General features: G+C 44.8%; 2 protein-coding genes across 3 annotated transcripts; one reads left to right on the plus strand and one right to left on the minus strand.

Moving 5' to 3' along the window:
- The first annotated feature begins 250 nt into the window (after positions 1 to 250).
- On the plus strand, positions 251 to 13,865 carry gart (phosphoribosylglycinamide formyltransferase). The gene is made up of 23 exons (XM_006792773.3): positions 251 to 404; positions 569 to 662; positions 4,294 to 4,443; positions 5,041 to 5,136; positions 5,215 to 5,389; positions 6,035 to 6,146; positions 8,197 to 8,265; positions 8,406 to 8,531; positions 8,633 to 8,720; positions 8,800 to 8,885; positions 8,973 to 9,141; positions 9,500 to 9,731; positions 10,007 to 10,101; positions 10,443 to 10,552; positions 10,645 to 10,843; positions 10,938 to 11,189; positions 11,332 to 11,484; positions 11,650 to 11,853; positions 11,938 to 12,096; positions 12,508 to 12,638; positions 12,845 to 12,986; positions 13,074 to 13,189; positions 13,296 to 13,865. The coding sequence occupies exons 3-23, from the start codon at positions 4,299 to 4,301 to the stop codon at positions 13,488 to 13,490; spliced, it is 3,054 nt and encodes a 1,017-aa protein (XP_006792836.1). The 5' UTR covers positions 251 to 404; positions 569 to 662; positions 4,294 to 4,298; the 3' UTR covers positions 13,491 to 13,865.
- On the minus strand, positions 12,278 to 15,426 carry hemk2 (HemK methyltransferase 2, ETF1 glutamine and histone H4 lysine). Of its 2 annotated transcripts, XM_006792775.3 has the most exons (6): positions 15,028 to 15,422; positions 14,861 to 14,947; positions 14,671 to 14,761; positions 14,517 to 14,600; positions 14,300 to 14,441; positions 12,278 to 14,216 (listed from the first exon to the last, which is right to left on the minus strand). In XM_006792775.3, the coding sequence occupies exons 1-6, from the start codon at positions 15,162 to 15,164 to the stop codon at positions 14,101 to 14,103; spliced, it is 657 nt and encodes a 218-aa protein (XP_006792838.1). In that variant the 5' UTR covers positions 15,165 to 15,422; the 3' UTR covers positions 12,278 to 14,100. The 2 variants fall into 2 exon arrangements, with proteins under 2 accessions (XP_006792838.1, XP_006792837.1); XM_006792774.3 differs by having other exon boundaries at positions 14,300 to 14,600; positions 15,028 to 15,426.
- Positions 15,427 to 16,273: the final 847 nt, after the last annotated feature.

Consider the following 16,273-nt stretch of genomic DNA (forward strand, 5'->3'; position numbering starts at 1 on the left):
CGGTTCGGTATTCCCAGCCCTGCTACTTAAGAAGTTCTTTTTTTTTTCAGCTCTACACTTTTAGTAGTTTTGTCCAATAAACTTTGTTTGATGAACTTGACCTGCCTCGTCTCTGCTCGATAATAACGAGCCTGTGTGCCTTTTATAACTGTTATAACGTTTGCGCCGGCAAACTCTCCTGGGGTGTTACACCAGGTGGTGCTGTCATCACCATCTAGTTAGTTGCCTTTACCGGTTTTCCTAATTCGCGTCGCCACCATTGTTTTCTACAGTCAATGGTCGCCACACTAGCACGAGATGGCGAACAAACTACAATTCCCATGATGCACTTGCCAGTTACACCCCGAGGAAGTTGTAGAATTCCCCAAAAAAGTGTCCCAGATTAGTTTGTACAACACATAAAGGTAAGCAGCGAACACAAACGCCGATACACTTTGTTGTGCCTCGTAGCACTTTAAGCTAACTTTTCGTAGCGTTTGCTAACGTATAGTGAATATGTATTTGTTACATTGGATCCACGTGGTGTGTTGTGTGTGTGTGATGACATACTTTGCATCCCCTCGGTCAGTCAGCGGGCTGGGAGCAGAGGCAACACATCTGACTGCTGTCCTGGTCTGGGCTCCGGCTAATTCCTGCTTCACACATACACTTAACACGCGCAGGTAAGTGTTAAAATGGCACGCGACATGCTCACTTTACCCAGTTTAACGCGGTAATGTCGCTGAATGTACTCTTAGTGGAAGAGGATGGGATTGAATGCATTGCACAGACGATCCAAGAAAGTTTATTAGAAATGCAGTGAATGTTTGTTTGTTATTCTAGAATAAATGCATGGATTTCTGTGTACATGCTGCCACCTTTTCACTGTTTTCCCAGAGTATGGCAGTGAAATTCATTCATATATATTCTGGCACATGCCAGTGCAGTAATACCAGTTTCAAATGCATCATTTTGCGCAGCATGTTGTGTAACAGTGTAACAGCTTTGTCAGTGAAGGTTCTCAAGAAAAAAAGCTTTCTTAAAACCTTATTGGACTCGTGCATCTTAAAAGTGAGTCACATGAGCGGAGTGATTTCAATCAAACCCGATGATTTGGTTAATTGTTGAGCATGCGCAACCACTGTGCAACACACAGGCCTTTGTGTTGTATCTTATCCCTGAAGTCACTGCACTGATGCAGTGTATCTGCAAAAACTGGCCTTTACTATAGCAAACCATGCAGTTGCACAACCTCCCAGGGTTCAAGGAATGGGTTTCAGGTCAGCGCACATGGGGATGGTTTAAACTCTGACCCCAGTTTGTTTGATTTCAAGGGCCAACAAACAACTTTGTAGTCCCTTTCAGCTGTTTTATACCGTATCCTGCTTTCTAATAGATTGCCAATAGTTTAAAGTAAAGGGGATATGTTGGAATTTTTTTACGTATTGGTCACATTGTCTTAGTAACAGTACTTTGACTTTATCACCTCAGACTGCTCTTGTAAAGGATTGTAAACTCTTCCTTGGGGAAGAGCAAATGTGTAAGCAGCAGCTGTTTAAGGCCTTCGTTTGTTCTGTTGACTGTATTAAAAAGAGGCCAGTACTGTTCATTTTCAGAGACGGCTCTCAGTGCCCCCTGACTGATGTCTGTCCTCATGCATGCGATAGAAGAATTAAAGGTGTTTTTACTGCTACTACAGTGTCTGCGAGCTTTGTTAATTAAATTTCCACGACAGGGATTTAAAAAAAAAAAAAAATACGTTGGATGAATACTATGGGCTCAAAATGTGGTCATAAATATTTTGTACTTGTAAATCAGCTTTGTATGTGTAAAAAGAAGTTGTGTGTGTGTGTGTGTGTGTGTGTGTGTGTGTGTGTGTGTGTGTGTGTGTGTGTGTGTGTGTGTGTGTGCGTAAAAAAGATTTGTGTGTGCGTAAAAAAGATTTGTGTGTGGACTTAGCCAAAACAAACCCTGCAAGTTACAAGTACGAATTTTGACCCTATTTTTCTTCCTTTCATCTGATTGGTCAATGTCATGTCAATCACAAATGTAACAATCCAATCAGAGAACAGATGGGTTTGGCTGTCGGAGGGGCGCTTTTTTTGAACTGCAGGTCCTTGAAGGGTAATACAGTTTGAAGCTGGAGGATCTCTATATAAATATCCGATAGCAGCTAGGTCCCCTAACTTTCAGTAGCTGTTGAAAGGATAAAGTTATATCAGTGGTTAGAAATACCATTATTGCTTTAGGATTAGTTTAACACAAAGTCAGGGCTGACCTGGTACCATTGCTGTGAGTCACAGTGCGCAGCATAAAGGTCCTTTCACATCGGAAGCAGGATGTGCTGCTAATGCTAACTGCTAACTAAAAGCAAAGGATCCAGAATTTGTTGCGCTGGCTGCTGGGCTCTGTGGGTTTTTGCAGCAGCTCTGCCTGTACTAGATGCACCTGCTCCTTGTCTTTTCTATCTCTGACTTTATGTCCTCTGCAAGAGTTTGTTGTTGTTGTTTTTTTTTCTATTTCTTCAAATGTTCAATAAAAGCATCTATGCTAATTAGGGCTGCTCAATTAATCGAATTTTAATCACGACTACGATCTGGGCTTTCAACGATCATTAACAATGACTGAGCCGATTATTAGCCCCTCCCTCGTGCTTTACACTCGCGCTGCTCCGTGTGGCAAATCGAGCGCACCTCTCTGCATTTCAAACACGTGTCACAGCAATTAAGAGCAGCGGTCTCCAACCTTTTTTGCGCCACGGACCGGTTTATGCCCGACAATATTTTCATGGACCGGCCTTTAAGGTGTCGCGGATAAATACAACAAAATAAAACTAGTACCGGTACCAAAAAAAAGAAAATTTATTCATAACACACGTGAAAAGACCCAGGAAAACAGAGTAAACGATAAAAACGTTAACAAAATAACTCTGAAAACCGATAAAAACCCTGAAAACTATACATTTCACACCTGAGCCTCAACTCTCGCAACCCGGTACCAAACGACTCACGAGGCCCGGGGGTTGGGGACCGCTGATTAAGAGGACCCGAGGGAAGCTCGGAAAGCTCAGCAGAAGTTATTTGGAGAGGAGAGTGACTGCAATTGGTTGAAAAGAGAGGTTAAAAAAAAAAAAAAACTTAGTGGTGTGGAAACATTATGGGTTCGCGGAGTCAGACGTGGATCAAGTAGACACAGTGTGTAAACTTTGCTACAGTGTCGTAGCTGCACCACAGAGCAACACTGCAAAGTTCACTAAACCCAGATGTTTACATTTTTCATTTATTTTTTATATTGCAAACATTTGCACTGTTATCAGTATTTGCACACTATTTTATATTATTTTTTGACAATCTTTAAAGTCATTATTCAACACATTGTTATTGTTAAATAAATATCATCAAATAATCAAGATCTCAATTTCAGTGAAAATAATCGTGATTATCATTTTTGCCATAATCGAGCAGCCCTAATGCTAATTCATGACGAAGAAAGCTTTGTAATGAAGACTGTCATTTCCAAAACACTGCCCGCCCCCACCCCGCGGTCCGCAGCGCTGTTGAAAAGGCTGTGGAAGTCCCTGTATTAAACACGTAGACCTGTGACACAAAAATCACCAAACTCGGACGACCACAGACTGTTTTCCTTCGTGTTGATGAAGGAAAACGCTGGGTTGGCATGTAAAAGGGCATTTATTCCCTTCAAGGACCTGCAGTTCAAAAAAAGCGCCCCTCCGACAGCCAAACCCATCTGTTCTCTGATTGGATTGTTACATTTGTGATTGACATGACATTGACCAATCAGATTAAAGGAAGAAAAATAGGGTTAAAATTCGTACTTGTAACTTGCAGTGTTTGTTTTGGCTAAGTCCACACACAAATCTTTTTTACACATACAAATCTTTTTTACAAGTACAAAATATTTATGACCACATTTTGAGCCCATATAAATACAACATACAATACTCCAAAAATGGAGGGACTGCTGAATAACTGCCCAGCCACACTGTGGCTGTTATGGTTTTATTTTTCTATGCAAATTGAGCCTGTGTTTCCACTTGTTGGTGATTTAGCCTTGCCTGGTGACCATTCTGTGTAATTGTTGACTTGTGTTTATGTTCTGCTTGATTGGATCCTTGTTACTGCGGCGATACAAGATAATATGAGAGCAGCGGACTGACTGAAAAGGTCACCGCTTCCTCGCAGCTGTGCAGTTATAGGTCACCGTTTGCATGCAATTAAATTGGAGAGAGTGCTGTCAATTAAAGGTGGATGAGAAGATGAGTTTTGGTGGTGTTGTTCTTCTTTTGCCGCTCAGGTGTCATGGCAGAGCGGGTGCTGGTGGTTGGTGGCGGCGGGCGGGAGCACGCGCTGGCGTGGAAGCTGGCCCAGTCGCCACAGGTTCAGCAGGTCCTGGTAGCGCCGGGTAACGCGGGCACGGCTGGCTGTGGAAAAATCAGCAATTCGGGTAAGTGGGAAGTGTTTTATATATTAATACTTGAGTGACGGGCAGCTTTGTGAAGATCAGGTGTCCCTCTGAGACACAAGCGTTCAGACAATTTTCAAAGGTCTTGCTGTGGCGTAAATCACTGCACCTTTTACCCATTTTCCTAACAAAATGAAAAGAAATGAGGGATGACTCAAGACTTATGCACATCACATTAAACCAGAAGCTGCAAAGCATCAAACCTGTAAATCGGAGGAATTGGCTTGCCTGCTTTATGCAAAGGTAGCTGCACAGATTTCACACTAAAGCTGCGATATGACACGTTTTTTGCACTTTGCCAACATTCTAAGTTTCTTATCTTACAGATGAACTTCTTTGCGTTTCATATCCTTCTTCATTAGCGTTACTCATTAAGAGCTTTAATAAATATAGCACAAACTTTTACAGCACCTCTGTTTAAGGTGACGATGAGGACGCTCGCACAGATATGTATTAATTAATGCACTGATTGAGTTAATTACATAATTAGCCTAATGGGATATGCTCGGTAAGCCATGCTGATTACACCGTCAAGCAGCTGAAGACTGAATGATGTCTAAGTGCTCACACTCTGTGCAGAGGTATCGGTGAGCAACCACACCATCCTGGCTCAGTTCTGCAAGGATCACCATGTGGGGTTGGTTGTGGTCGGACCTGAAGTTCCGTTGGCAGCAGGTAAGTGCCGGCCGTCTGTTTAAACTTGTATGATGGGTATGATTTTTATATTAAACGCACCTGTTGCTTCTCTTTCAGGTATTGTGGATGACCTGACGGCCGCAGGAGTTCAATGTTTCGGTCCTTCAGCCAAAGCAGCTCAGCTGGAGGCCAGTAAGAGCTTTTCCAAGGCCTTCATGGAACGTCACGGCATCCCCACAGCTCGCTACGGGTCCTTCACCGACCCCCAGCGGGCCTGTCACTACATCCGCACGTCAGTACTATAGAAGGATATGTGAGGCATACACTTCATTAAAGTTACAGTTCTGGTTTTGGACTGTTGAAAACTCGTCTTGGTCCAGCTTAATTGAAGAAGTAGTTAGGATTGGAGATGGGGTTTTCTGTTTACGGTAAAAGACTGTTTATGGCTGCGAAGTTTTGTTTTTAGAGCCGTGAAACGCATAAAAAGCGACACCGTGAAAGAAGATGGAAGTTTCCTTCCTCAGATGGTTTCATGAGTTAATGATCTAAGATGTAATGACCGCCTTTCTGATGAGCGAAGCCGCACGGAGCGATCCGGCATAAACAGATTTGTTACTTTTATCGACAAAGGGGAGGGTAAAAGGGGAAAAAAATGTCTTGCGCTCAATGAGAGTCGTTTCTCTGGTCGTGTAAAGCATCTTGGGCAGAACAACAGCTGCCATATTCTGACAGCCTTCATCCATACAGATCGCAAACCCATTCCCCAACAGCAGCGCGCACTGCAAATGTTAAATGGTGCACAAAAAAAACATTTTATGCTCAGTATCAGCATCTGTTCAGTGTATATATGTGCGTCTGTGGCGGCAGCGGGGGGGGGGCAGAGAAAAGATTCCTGTTGCACATTACCCAGGTTTATTTCATCTCTTTGATTCTCCAGGGCCGACTTTCCAGCTCTGGTGGTGAAGGCCAGCGGTCTGGCTGCAGGGAAGGGAGTGATCGTGGCGCGAGATCAGGACGAGGCCTGTCAGGCCGTGATGGACATTATGAAGGTGTGAGGCTATTAAGCAGTACTGCAGCTCTTTATTAATCCCTGGCCTTATGTTACAGCAAGGAGGGGAAAGAGGGGGAAATGGGCAGCAGTATTTGGCTAAAACTTTTAATTGAAAATAGATAAATGAGTGTTGTAAAAGCTTCCTTTTTGAATATTCAGTCACAGCTGCCCACTGAGCAGTCCTCCTAGATCAGTGATGTATGTAATGTTCTCAATGCTAATTTCCCAGCACATTTCTGGGCTACTTAAAGCTGCTGTAATCATTATTTTTATTGAATGTTGAATGTTGGACCAAACTGCTGTGTGTGTATATGAAAAGGGTGGGAATTGGTGCCAACTCTGCTCTTCCTCTTAATTTCACCTTTATGTTGTGGCTGTGCGGTTATGGCGCACTCCTCAGTCTTTTTAATGTCTTCAGATGCAGATTTTACACCATTTGCAGACAATGGACCTTGTTTTATTTATTTTTGAGAAGGACATGGTCTCAAAAGTGAGCCTATTTTTGTTTTCTAGTGATCAGCAGGGGGCGACTGTGCTGTCTGATTGTATAGACACTAGAATCAATAACACATAAGGATTTCACAACACCCGAATTAATACAAGGAGAATTGACCAATTCTCGATACCCAGTGACAGCTTGGATTTAAATACGATGTTAACATTGGTTGCCGATTATCTTACATGATGTTAGCAAAACTGTTTAACGTTAGCCGTTTCAAAACTTTTGGCCTAAGGAACAAAACTGACTTGGCACCAACAATATCTCTGTCTCAAACAGAAAGCTAACGTGTATTTCCTGATGAAGTATAACGTTAAACGTTGCTACTGTGAGCTAAAACTTTGACTTTCTGCCACTTAGGGGGAAAAAAAAGAAAATAATTTGCCATCCGTAATTCAAAATTTCATGTTACTTCATTTAAATTTTAATGTAATAATTCAAAATCACAGTTTGAGTTTACCAACTTGACAAAAATAACATGTTTTTGTCAGTTTTGAGCTATGTTGAAGTTTCAGTTGCCCAAAAACAGGGGGAGGAGAAATGTGGCAGAAACAAGCTTCCATGTTTTCAGGTGTTCTTTTTTTGGAAGTATTGGGAGGTAATTTTTAAACAGGAATGCAAAACAGAGTATGTTACTATATTATTGAGAGTTATTTACTATTAGCATGAGGAATGTTGGAGGAAGTTTTCAAACTATTCCTGCAATAAAACACAGAAGATACCTCAATAAACATAAAACTGTTAGTTTGTGAAATCCCATTTTAAAGTCTGGAGTTTGGCATTGGGGTGGTGACCATGTTTGGACGAGAGGGTAAAGTGCTATTCTAGGTAGTATTGAGCATCAGTAGAGTGTAGCAGTGCAGACACAGATGACTGCTCGTTAATGTTAACATAATTTAGAATATTTACTCATCAAAAAAAAACTGCAATTCCAGCTGGAAACTCTGGAATTCCAACCTACTCAGGAAAGCACCATTAAAGTCGGCTTCACTGAGTATTCAAACACGTTTCTTCCAGGTCAAAGTCATCTGCTTTGATCTGCTGCATCGTGTTTCCTGTTGTGAGCATCCAGAAGTGCTGCAGTGAAGTGAATTATAACGTGCTACTTTTTTCTTTTTCTTTCTTCAAAGTGATGGCAGAAACATGCTACACAGCTGTCGTAATCTGTTGCCATTATTTTGTGTGCTAAACAAATCCTGCAGTGAATTATATTTCTGTAGGCAGCTCCTCATTTTTCTAGACTTTGGTGTGCCTTGTTTGTGCAAAGCTGCTTCTCCGTCCTGTATCCTCCCAAAAGAAATTGAACTGCAGAAGCCTTTAAACGCCTTTCTTCTTCTCTCTCAGACTGTTTCCCTTTAAAGCTGCACAGCAGCCTCAGGTGCCGAGTCGCCTGGTTAGTCAGTAGAATAATCGCTGGTGGAGTCTCAGAAGTTTGTTGGGGTTTTTTGTTTTGTTTTTTTACCCGATATATTGAGCTGTTGAAGAATTTTGGGGGAGGTAATTGGATCTTCCAGTGTCAACAGTTTGCTGTGTTTACTGTGCGCTCAAGGGCGGAGCCTTTGGATCTGCAGGGGAGACGGTGGTGGTGGAAGAGCTTCTGGAGGGAGAGGAAGTATCTGTGAGTGCAATAGTTTAAGTTAAAGTCTGAGAAAACTTAAACAAACTTAAGAATTTTTTTTATGTGTGTGTGTGTGTGTATTTTTTTTTTCTCCCATCAAAATGGGCAAACTGCTTATCCCGCATGCTCTGGTTTTGTAGTGCCTGTGTTTCAGCGACGGCCACTCGGTGTCACAGATGCCCCCTGCACAGGATCACAAGCGGCTGCAGGACGGTGACCTGGGCCCAAACACAGGCGGCATGGGAGCCTACTGCCCCACCCCTCAGGTAACGTTAACTCTAGTCGTGCTGCACCACCCTGTTTGTGCTCTACTTTAGTTTTTGCTGGCTCTTTAATGGTTAAGCTGCTTTCTGTCACTGTGGCACAGGTGAGTCAGAAGCTGCTGCAGCAAATCACAGAGACTGTTCTGCAGAAGACTGTGGATGGGATGCGTGAGGAGGGAACACCCTATGTGGGTGAGTACCATCTGTATTCACTGTTTGCTGCAGCAGCCTTCATTTATTTTCACTTATCGTTTATGCCCTTGTCTTTCAGGCGTGCTGTACGCAGGCCTGATGCTGACAGAGCGGGGCCCGAAGGTGCTAGAGTTTAACTGCCGCTTCGGAGACCCCGAGTGTCAGGTGTGTGTTTCACAGCCAGACGTCCACCTTTGCATCTCCTCTCTTTAAAACTAAGCGTTGCTCTCCGCTCTTGCCATTTTCCTCCAGGTGCTACTGCCGCTGTTGCAGAGCGACCTATATGAAGTGATCATGAACACCATGAATGGCAAACTGGCCTCCAACGCCCCCGTGTGGCACCAGGACAGCTCTGCAGTCACTGTGGTCATGGCCAGTGGCGGTTACCCCGGCTCCTACAAGAAAGGAGTCGAAATCACAGGTACAGGAAATCCGCGATTTCAGCAGGAGTCTTGTTTAAACTCGTCTTTGAGTGAAGATGGTGGAGTGTGGCTTCACTTTTTCTGTGAGCCTCTCAGTCTGTACATGTGCAAAACTCTAGTTCCTTTTTCCTTCATGTTAATGTTTCAGTCTGTGGTTCTGTGGATGTAATAATTCTGCAATCCAAAACAAAAACATGCACATTTTATTGCAAAAAATGATCAAGTTATATATGTAATGCATTAATTTCTGCAAGTGCTTTACTGAAAACACTACATCTAGATTTTTGGGATATATACTGTGTGTGCGCACGTTATAGTGCTTGGAACTATTAGTGTAACACCTCGGCTCCTCCTCAGGGTTGTCCCCAATTCAGGACATGGGGCTGCAGATTTTCCATGCTGGTACAGCCTTGAAAGACGGAGGCGTGGTCTCCAGCGGCGGGCGGGTCTTGTCTGTCACTGCAGTGAGGTCGTCTCTGGAGCTGGCCCTGCAGGCGGCCAATCAGGGCGTGGCGGCAGTTAGCTTCCCGGACGCGGTGTACAGGCGCGACATCGGTCACCGAGCCATCGCTCACCTGAAACAGCACAGGTGTGTGTAGCTAAAGATCCTGTTGTGCTTTTGTTCATTCCTTTGCTGGATATCATGTATTTGAATAATAAACTGCGTCCTTGTTCTTCTTTCCGCGGGTATTAATTTTCATCTTCAGCTAATTAAGTTGTCATGTAGCTGATCTAATTCACAGTGAGGAATTCCCGACTGATTTTCAGCCTCTTTCATTAGCTTCACTGTGATAGCAGCTGCAGACCAACACGATATTACCGACTGTCACAGTTCAGTGAGTGCTGATCAGTTGTCTCTGACAGAGGTCTGACCTATAAGGACAGCGGTGTGGACATTGCTGCCGGAAACAGGCTGGTGGACATGATCAAACCCCTGGCCAAGGCAACTTCCCGTTCTGGTAATTTTGTTCTTATCTGCAGAAATTGAACACAAAAGGAAGAAAGGGTTTGTATTGTGTTTACACACAGCTTATGCGCTTGTATCTGTGATCGAATGTCAAACACACAACATTGGGGGGGAAATTGTTTAAATGCCACTCTGTAAACCTCATTTTATTTTCTTCCTCTTCTGCTGATGGAAACCTTTTTTCTAATTAGAAAACACGTTTTCCTGCCTTTTCAGTAATTGTAGTCATTAAATGCTGTGATTTTTATTACATCTGTTCTTTTCAGATAAAGCAGCCGTAGTCTAAACAACAAACTAGAACGAATGAGTCACTTGTTTTTCTGTCTTTGCCAGGATGTAATGCAGAGCTCGGGGGCTTCGCTGGGCTCTTTGACCTGAAGGCGGCTGGATTTGTGGACCCGATCCTTGTATCTGGAACAGATGGAGTTGGGACTAAGCTCAAGGTGGGATTTCAGTCCTTTAAGGAGAATAGAGCCTGTAAACCTAGCAGTGTTTGGATTTTCTTTTAATTTTTTTTTCTTTTTTAAATCATCAGATCGCCCAGGCGTGCAGGCAGCACGGCATTCTGGGTCAGGACCTGGTGGCCATGTGTGTAAACGATGTGCTGGCACAGGGTGCTGAGCCACTCTTCTTCCTCGACTACTTCTCCTGTGGTAGCCTGGATGTGGACGTGGCCGCCTCGGTGGTCGGGGGCATCGCAAAGGCCTGCGAAACAGCCGGCTGCGCGCTGCTGGGTGAGAAACAAGACATACCGTTTGAGGCTTATGAGGTAAGGTAGATCCGGTCTTGACGTTATGTTGAGTTCATGCCATCTGCTTCTGCTTGCAGGTGGTGAGACGGCTGAAATGCCGAGCGTCTATCCTCCGGGAGAGTACGACCTGGCCGGGTTCTGCGTCGGCGCAGTGGAACGAGGAGCCCTGCTGCCCAGAATGGGGGATATCTCTGAGGGGGACATGCTGATTGGAGTGGTCTCCTCTGGGGTTCATAGCAATGGCTTCAGTCTTGTCCGTAAAGTCCTGGAGAAGGCAAAGCTCAGCTACAGCTCCCCTGCTCCCTTTGGCAAGTCAGGACAGACTGTTGGTGAGTCAAAGAAATGAAGTGTGCCTTTGCTCCAGGTTACCCTTAACCTCTTAAGCCCCAACGCCCCCTGATGCGGGGGCAAAAGGCAGGAGATCAGTTAGGCTTAACAGTTGAACTCAATTGTTTGTAATTCTGATTCCAGGGGAGGTTCTGCTGACTCCAACGAAGATCTACAGCCGCCTGCTCCTGCCGATCCTGCGCAGCGGTGCTGTCAAAGCCTACGCTCACATCACAGGTGGGGGACTCCTGGAGAACATCCCACGGGTGCTGCCACAGGAGCTGGCTGTGGATTTAGGTGAGATGAAAGCACAAACGCAAACTATATCAGAGAGACAACGACCTGAACAATGTGGAGAGGAAGAATAAGAATGTATAAAAGCACTTAACAGAAGTGTTTTTATATTCAGCACAGTTGCAGCACCTCCTGATTGATTATTTACACGGTTTATGCACGGTACAGATGCCTCTCAGTGGAGCATCCCCCCAGTGTTCTCCTGGCTCCACAAGGAAGGAGGTCTGAGTGAGGAGGAGATGGCCCGCACCTTCAACTGCGGCCTGGGAGCGGTGCTGGTGGTCGCCCCCGTGGACGCTCAGAGGGTCCTGAGCCAGCTTCAAGCCCACGAGGAGGCCTGGATTGTTGGTTCGCTGGCCCACAAGGAACCTGGTGAGACTGTGAAATGCTGATGCTTACAAACAGGCTGGCGGGACAGAAACAAAGAGACTAAAAATGAACTTTGTGTTCACGCAGGGGCCGAACCTGTGGTGGTCCGCAACCTGAAAAACAGCCTGCTCAATGCGGGACAGGCCTCCAGCAAAGAGGTGGCAGTCGAAGCGAATGGGGGTTGTCACGACAACAGCATGGTACCACGCAAGAGGACAAAAGTAGGAGTTCTCATCTCTGGCACAGGTGTGTTTCTAATAATGGTGAAATGAGTTCATGCAAGTACCTTTTGAACAGTGGTTTAGGAAATCTGTGTGTGTGTCACATAAAAGCAACAGAAGAGTTTTTAAGTCTAACATTGCCACTATCAGTCACAATGTTTCAGTGACAAAATATCATCTAGACAAGGTATTTGCAATTTGTGAAAGTCATTTTATTTTCCAAAATATTGAAGTACAGTGTCAGGTGAGGACGTCTTCCTTCTGACTAATTGTTTTAAATGTATGCGGCTGGAGAGACGTCACACATGTAGTGTGCAAAAAAGCGAAGGAGAAGAGAAGTTGTAGCCTTGTATGTCTGCACCTTCAGAGTCAAGATATGAAGAATCATATTTTTTAAACTGGTGTCTAAAAATAAATGACTATTCTGTTCTCCTAGGCACAAACCTACAGGCCCTCATAAAGCAGGCCAAGCGTCCGTGCAGCTCAGCTGAGATTGTGGTGGTGATTTCCAACAAACCGGGAGTTCAAGGCCTGAAAAGAGCATCACTGGCTGGCATCCAGACCCGGGTAACAACCAGCTTTTCACATAACTTGGGGGAAAAAAAATGATAACACCCACTTCTTTGAGTGGGGTTTTGGAGATTTAAAAAGTCTGGATGAGCTCACTGATGTGAGTTTGGAATTAAATGAATAAATAAATACACCTTAAGCAGTGGTCTGATCCATGTGTGCACACTTTCTGGGGAAAAACCTGTCTGTCTGGCTCTGAATAGGTGGTAGACCACAAACTATACGGCAGCCGCGCAGAGTTCGATGGCACCATTGATCGCGTGCTGGAAGAATTTGGGGTGGAGTTGGTGTGTCTGGCTGGGTTCATGAGGATCCTCACTGGAACCTTTGTCAAGAAATGGAATGGTAGGCGCCCTAAAGCGCATCTTTTCTTCTGTGAAATATCAGAGAGATTTAAGTCTTCTTACAGTTTCAGTGCGTTTGTTGTCACAGGTAAGCTGCTGAACATCCATCCGTCTCTGCTACCCTCGTTCAAGGGTGTGAATGCTCAGAAACAGGCTCTGCAGGCTGGTGTGAGGGTCACTGGCTGCACGGTCCACTTTGTAGCAGTAAGTAGGAGCTTGTGTTTAGTTCAGATGTGAAAACCAGGAAGCAGAGTCGTGGGAGGCAGGAAAGTTTATTTAACATTTTGCTGTGGCTTCTGTACTCAATCAGGAGGAGGTGGACGCAGGAGCCATCATCGTGCAGGAGGCGGTGCCCGTGCTGGGTAGCGACACAGAGGAGAGTCTCTCCGACAGAATCAGAGAAGCCGAGCACCGAGCCTTCCCTGCAGCTCTGGAGCTGGTGGCGAGCGGCGCTGTGAGCCTTGGAGAGGATGGACGCATCAGCTGGAAATCTCACTCAAGTTAAAAAATAAAATAGAATAATAATGTGCCGTTTACAGCAATTCCAGTTTACTTCCGTTACACAAAACTGGTTTTAGAGAAATGGAGACACTAATACAGAGTGATGAGTAGAAAAAATGTTTACTTTTTAAAAAGTCTTCAGCTGACTTTTGTACACATCATCATGTGCTGTAGGGTCACTTAAAGCTTTTGGGGAAAAAAACATAAGAAATGACTGCATTAACTACATTCCACTTATACCTTGTAGATTTGCACTCGACTCAGATTTAGCATGATGAGCCTTCTTGTTACAGTATCTGAATGCTTGATTATGAGGTTTTGAATGTTGTCATTGGTGACTTGATAATAAAAACTGTGGTTGAATGCAAACAGTCAATTATAAGGATTTCAATCGTGTATTTTTGATAGTGGCTGTTTTTTGTCCAGAGTCCTAAATGTCCTTCCATGTAGCCAGCTTGGATTACAAATATCCTTTGATCCAATTCCTTGCAGTTTTCCCATGCTGTTCGTCCTGCCGAGATTCAACAGCTGTCCAGTTGTCCATGATTTGCTCTTGTTGAATTCTACCTCAGGGGCTAAAAGAAATGCACCCTGGATAAACATGTCCAAGGAGGTCATGTTTGTTGGTTCCTGTGGAAACGCAGGACGGACAGCCTCTCGTTTCTCGCTCTTGTAGACAAATACGACTCTCCCTTCAAGCCACTTTGGCCCAGTAGGTGGATGATCTCCTCTGGTTAAGAAAGGGGGGGGGGAAACGACTATTCAAGCTTCAATTCCTTACAATGAATAATTGTTGTAATCCAGTCAACCAACCTGGATCATTCTCAGCAATTGTGATGAGGTAAAACAGCCCTTTATCGGACAGCAGCTGCACCACAGCTGGCAGAAATCTGTCGGTCACCTCTCGCCCTCTCTCCCCTCCAGCCCAGGCGGCTTCGATGCCTGTGCTGCCCACCTGAAAAATAAAACCCACTGAGTAACTGTGGGGGTTAATGCACCATGCCTGAACTTCATTAACCTTGCTGAGCACCTCTTCTGAAGGCGTAACCACGTAGGGAGGGTTAAAGAGGAGTATGTCCACTTTCCCACACAGCTGGGGGAGAAGAGAGTCAGCCTGCAGGAAGAACAACATTCAGATATGCAGGTTGTGAAAACCCCAAACCATAAGAGCAGCTGAAGATTACCAGGTCTGTGATCACCGGCTGCAGGGACACCCTGTTACAGGAAGCAGTCTCTGCTGTGCATTGTGCTGCTGCAGGATTCACATCAGTGCAACTGAAACATAAATGCATGCGTACATGAAACTGGATGCTATGTTCTACATCAGTAAGTCCCATTGCCTGGACATTGCTGCTAGGTACCAGAATGGCTCACATATATAAAGCCGAAGGTCCCACCACCGACGCCAGGAATGCAGACACCACTCCTGAGCCACTGCCCACCTCCAAACATACACACGGGCTGAAAACGGTGAAGAGGCAGTTAAGACTCTGATAAAAATGTGTGTGTATACTGGAAATAATACTCGATCCATGGCTAACCTCATCCGCTGTAGCCGGTCTGCATCTTTCTCCAGAGCATCAATCAGGAGGAAGGAGTCCTCCGCCGGCTCGTAGACCTCTTGGAAGTCTCCTCGTCCAGCGTGGGAATAAAGCGGCGTGGGGTAGCTCGTACTCATGTTCACTCTACAGCTCACTAAATATCCACTCCTCCATCTGCTGGCACACACTAAGGAATCAAGCTCGGCAGAGCCACTGTTTAATGTTTGATGACAATATGCCTAAACTTCTATTTAACTAAAAAATATAGCTAGCTCAGCCCCGGAGACGTTCTCGCTGTACTTCCTTATAGGGCTTTGGAGTTGACGTCACGCCGCAGTGCATTGTGGGATCGCGGCGCCATGTCAGAAGGCAATAGATCAAAACAAACACAGTGTTGGAAGCGGGACTGCCAGAACCATGCTTAAAATCAGTGCAAAAAATCGCGACCGATTGCGCCCAGAAGCCAAGAGACGGTACTTGGAAAGTAATAGCGTGCATCGGTAATGTGGACCCACATGAAATAAGGCAGTGGAGTGGAAACCCAGACAGCCTACCGCCGTTGTCCTATCCCGATATCTTCGCGTACCTTGCCTGTGGAGTCAGCGCATAGGGGAAATCATTTTCCAACCCCTGGAGGCGCACGTCTGATTCACAAACGGTTGGGTACAAGATTTGGCCGTTTTTAAGCCTCCACGTTGTGAGTACGTTGACCATATGACCAAGATACAACCAGAGGTTGCACATAACATTGACTTCTCCTCAACACCTGCCCCAAAATTTGCTCTAGATGAACGGTTCACGATTGATGCCAGCTGTGCGTTGCCATGTAAATAGTTTGCATTTCATGTGTATGTACTTGCTAAGTACATGTGAACAGATCTTGAATAAAAAAAATAAACATACTTTTCATTTCTGTTTTATTGAAACCACTTTACAGAAAGTACAATTATTTACAATGAACTGTACATGCAACACAGCAGTTTTATGAATATTAAACAAGAGCAAATTTCATTTGGCCCTGCTTTGACAACCACACTGGGGCACATATTCACCAAAACACAGCATACCTTAACAATCTTATCAAGCAGTGTTGCGTCTTCACCCTCACATGATGTGAGTAATCGGATTGGCATTGTAGTCAGTAGCGGTTTTAGACACGGGCGGTTGCCCGGGGCGGCATCACGAGCATCGGCAAAAAAAAAAATGCTCGTACTCATGCTGCCCCGACGTCAGCCAGCGCATATTG

Source organism: Neolamprologus brichardi, chromosome 23, assembly GCF_056152115.1.
Source record: "Neolamprologus brichardi isolate AB-2024 chromosome 23, ASM5615211v1, whole genome shotgun sequence".
Taxonomy (NCBI): domain Eukaryota; kingdom Metazoa; phylum Chordata; class Actinopteri; order Cichliformes; family Cichlidae; genus Neolamprologus; species Neolamprologus brichardi.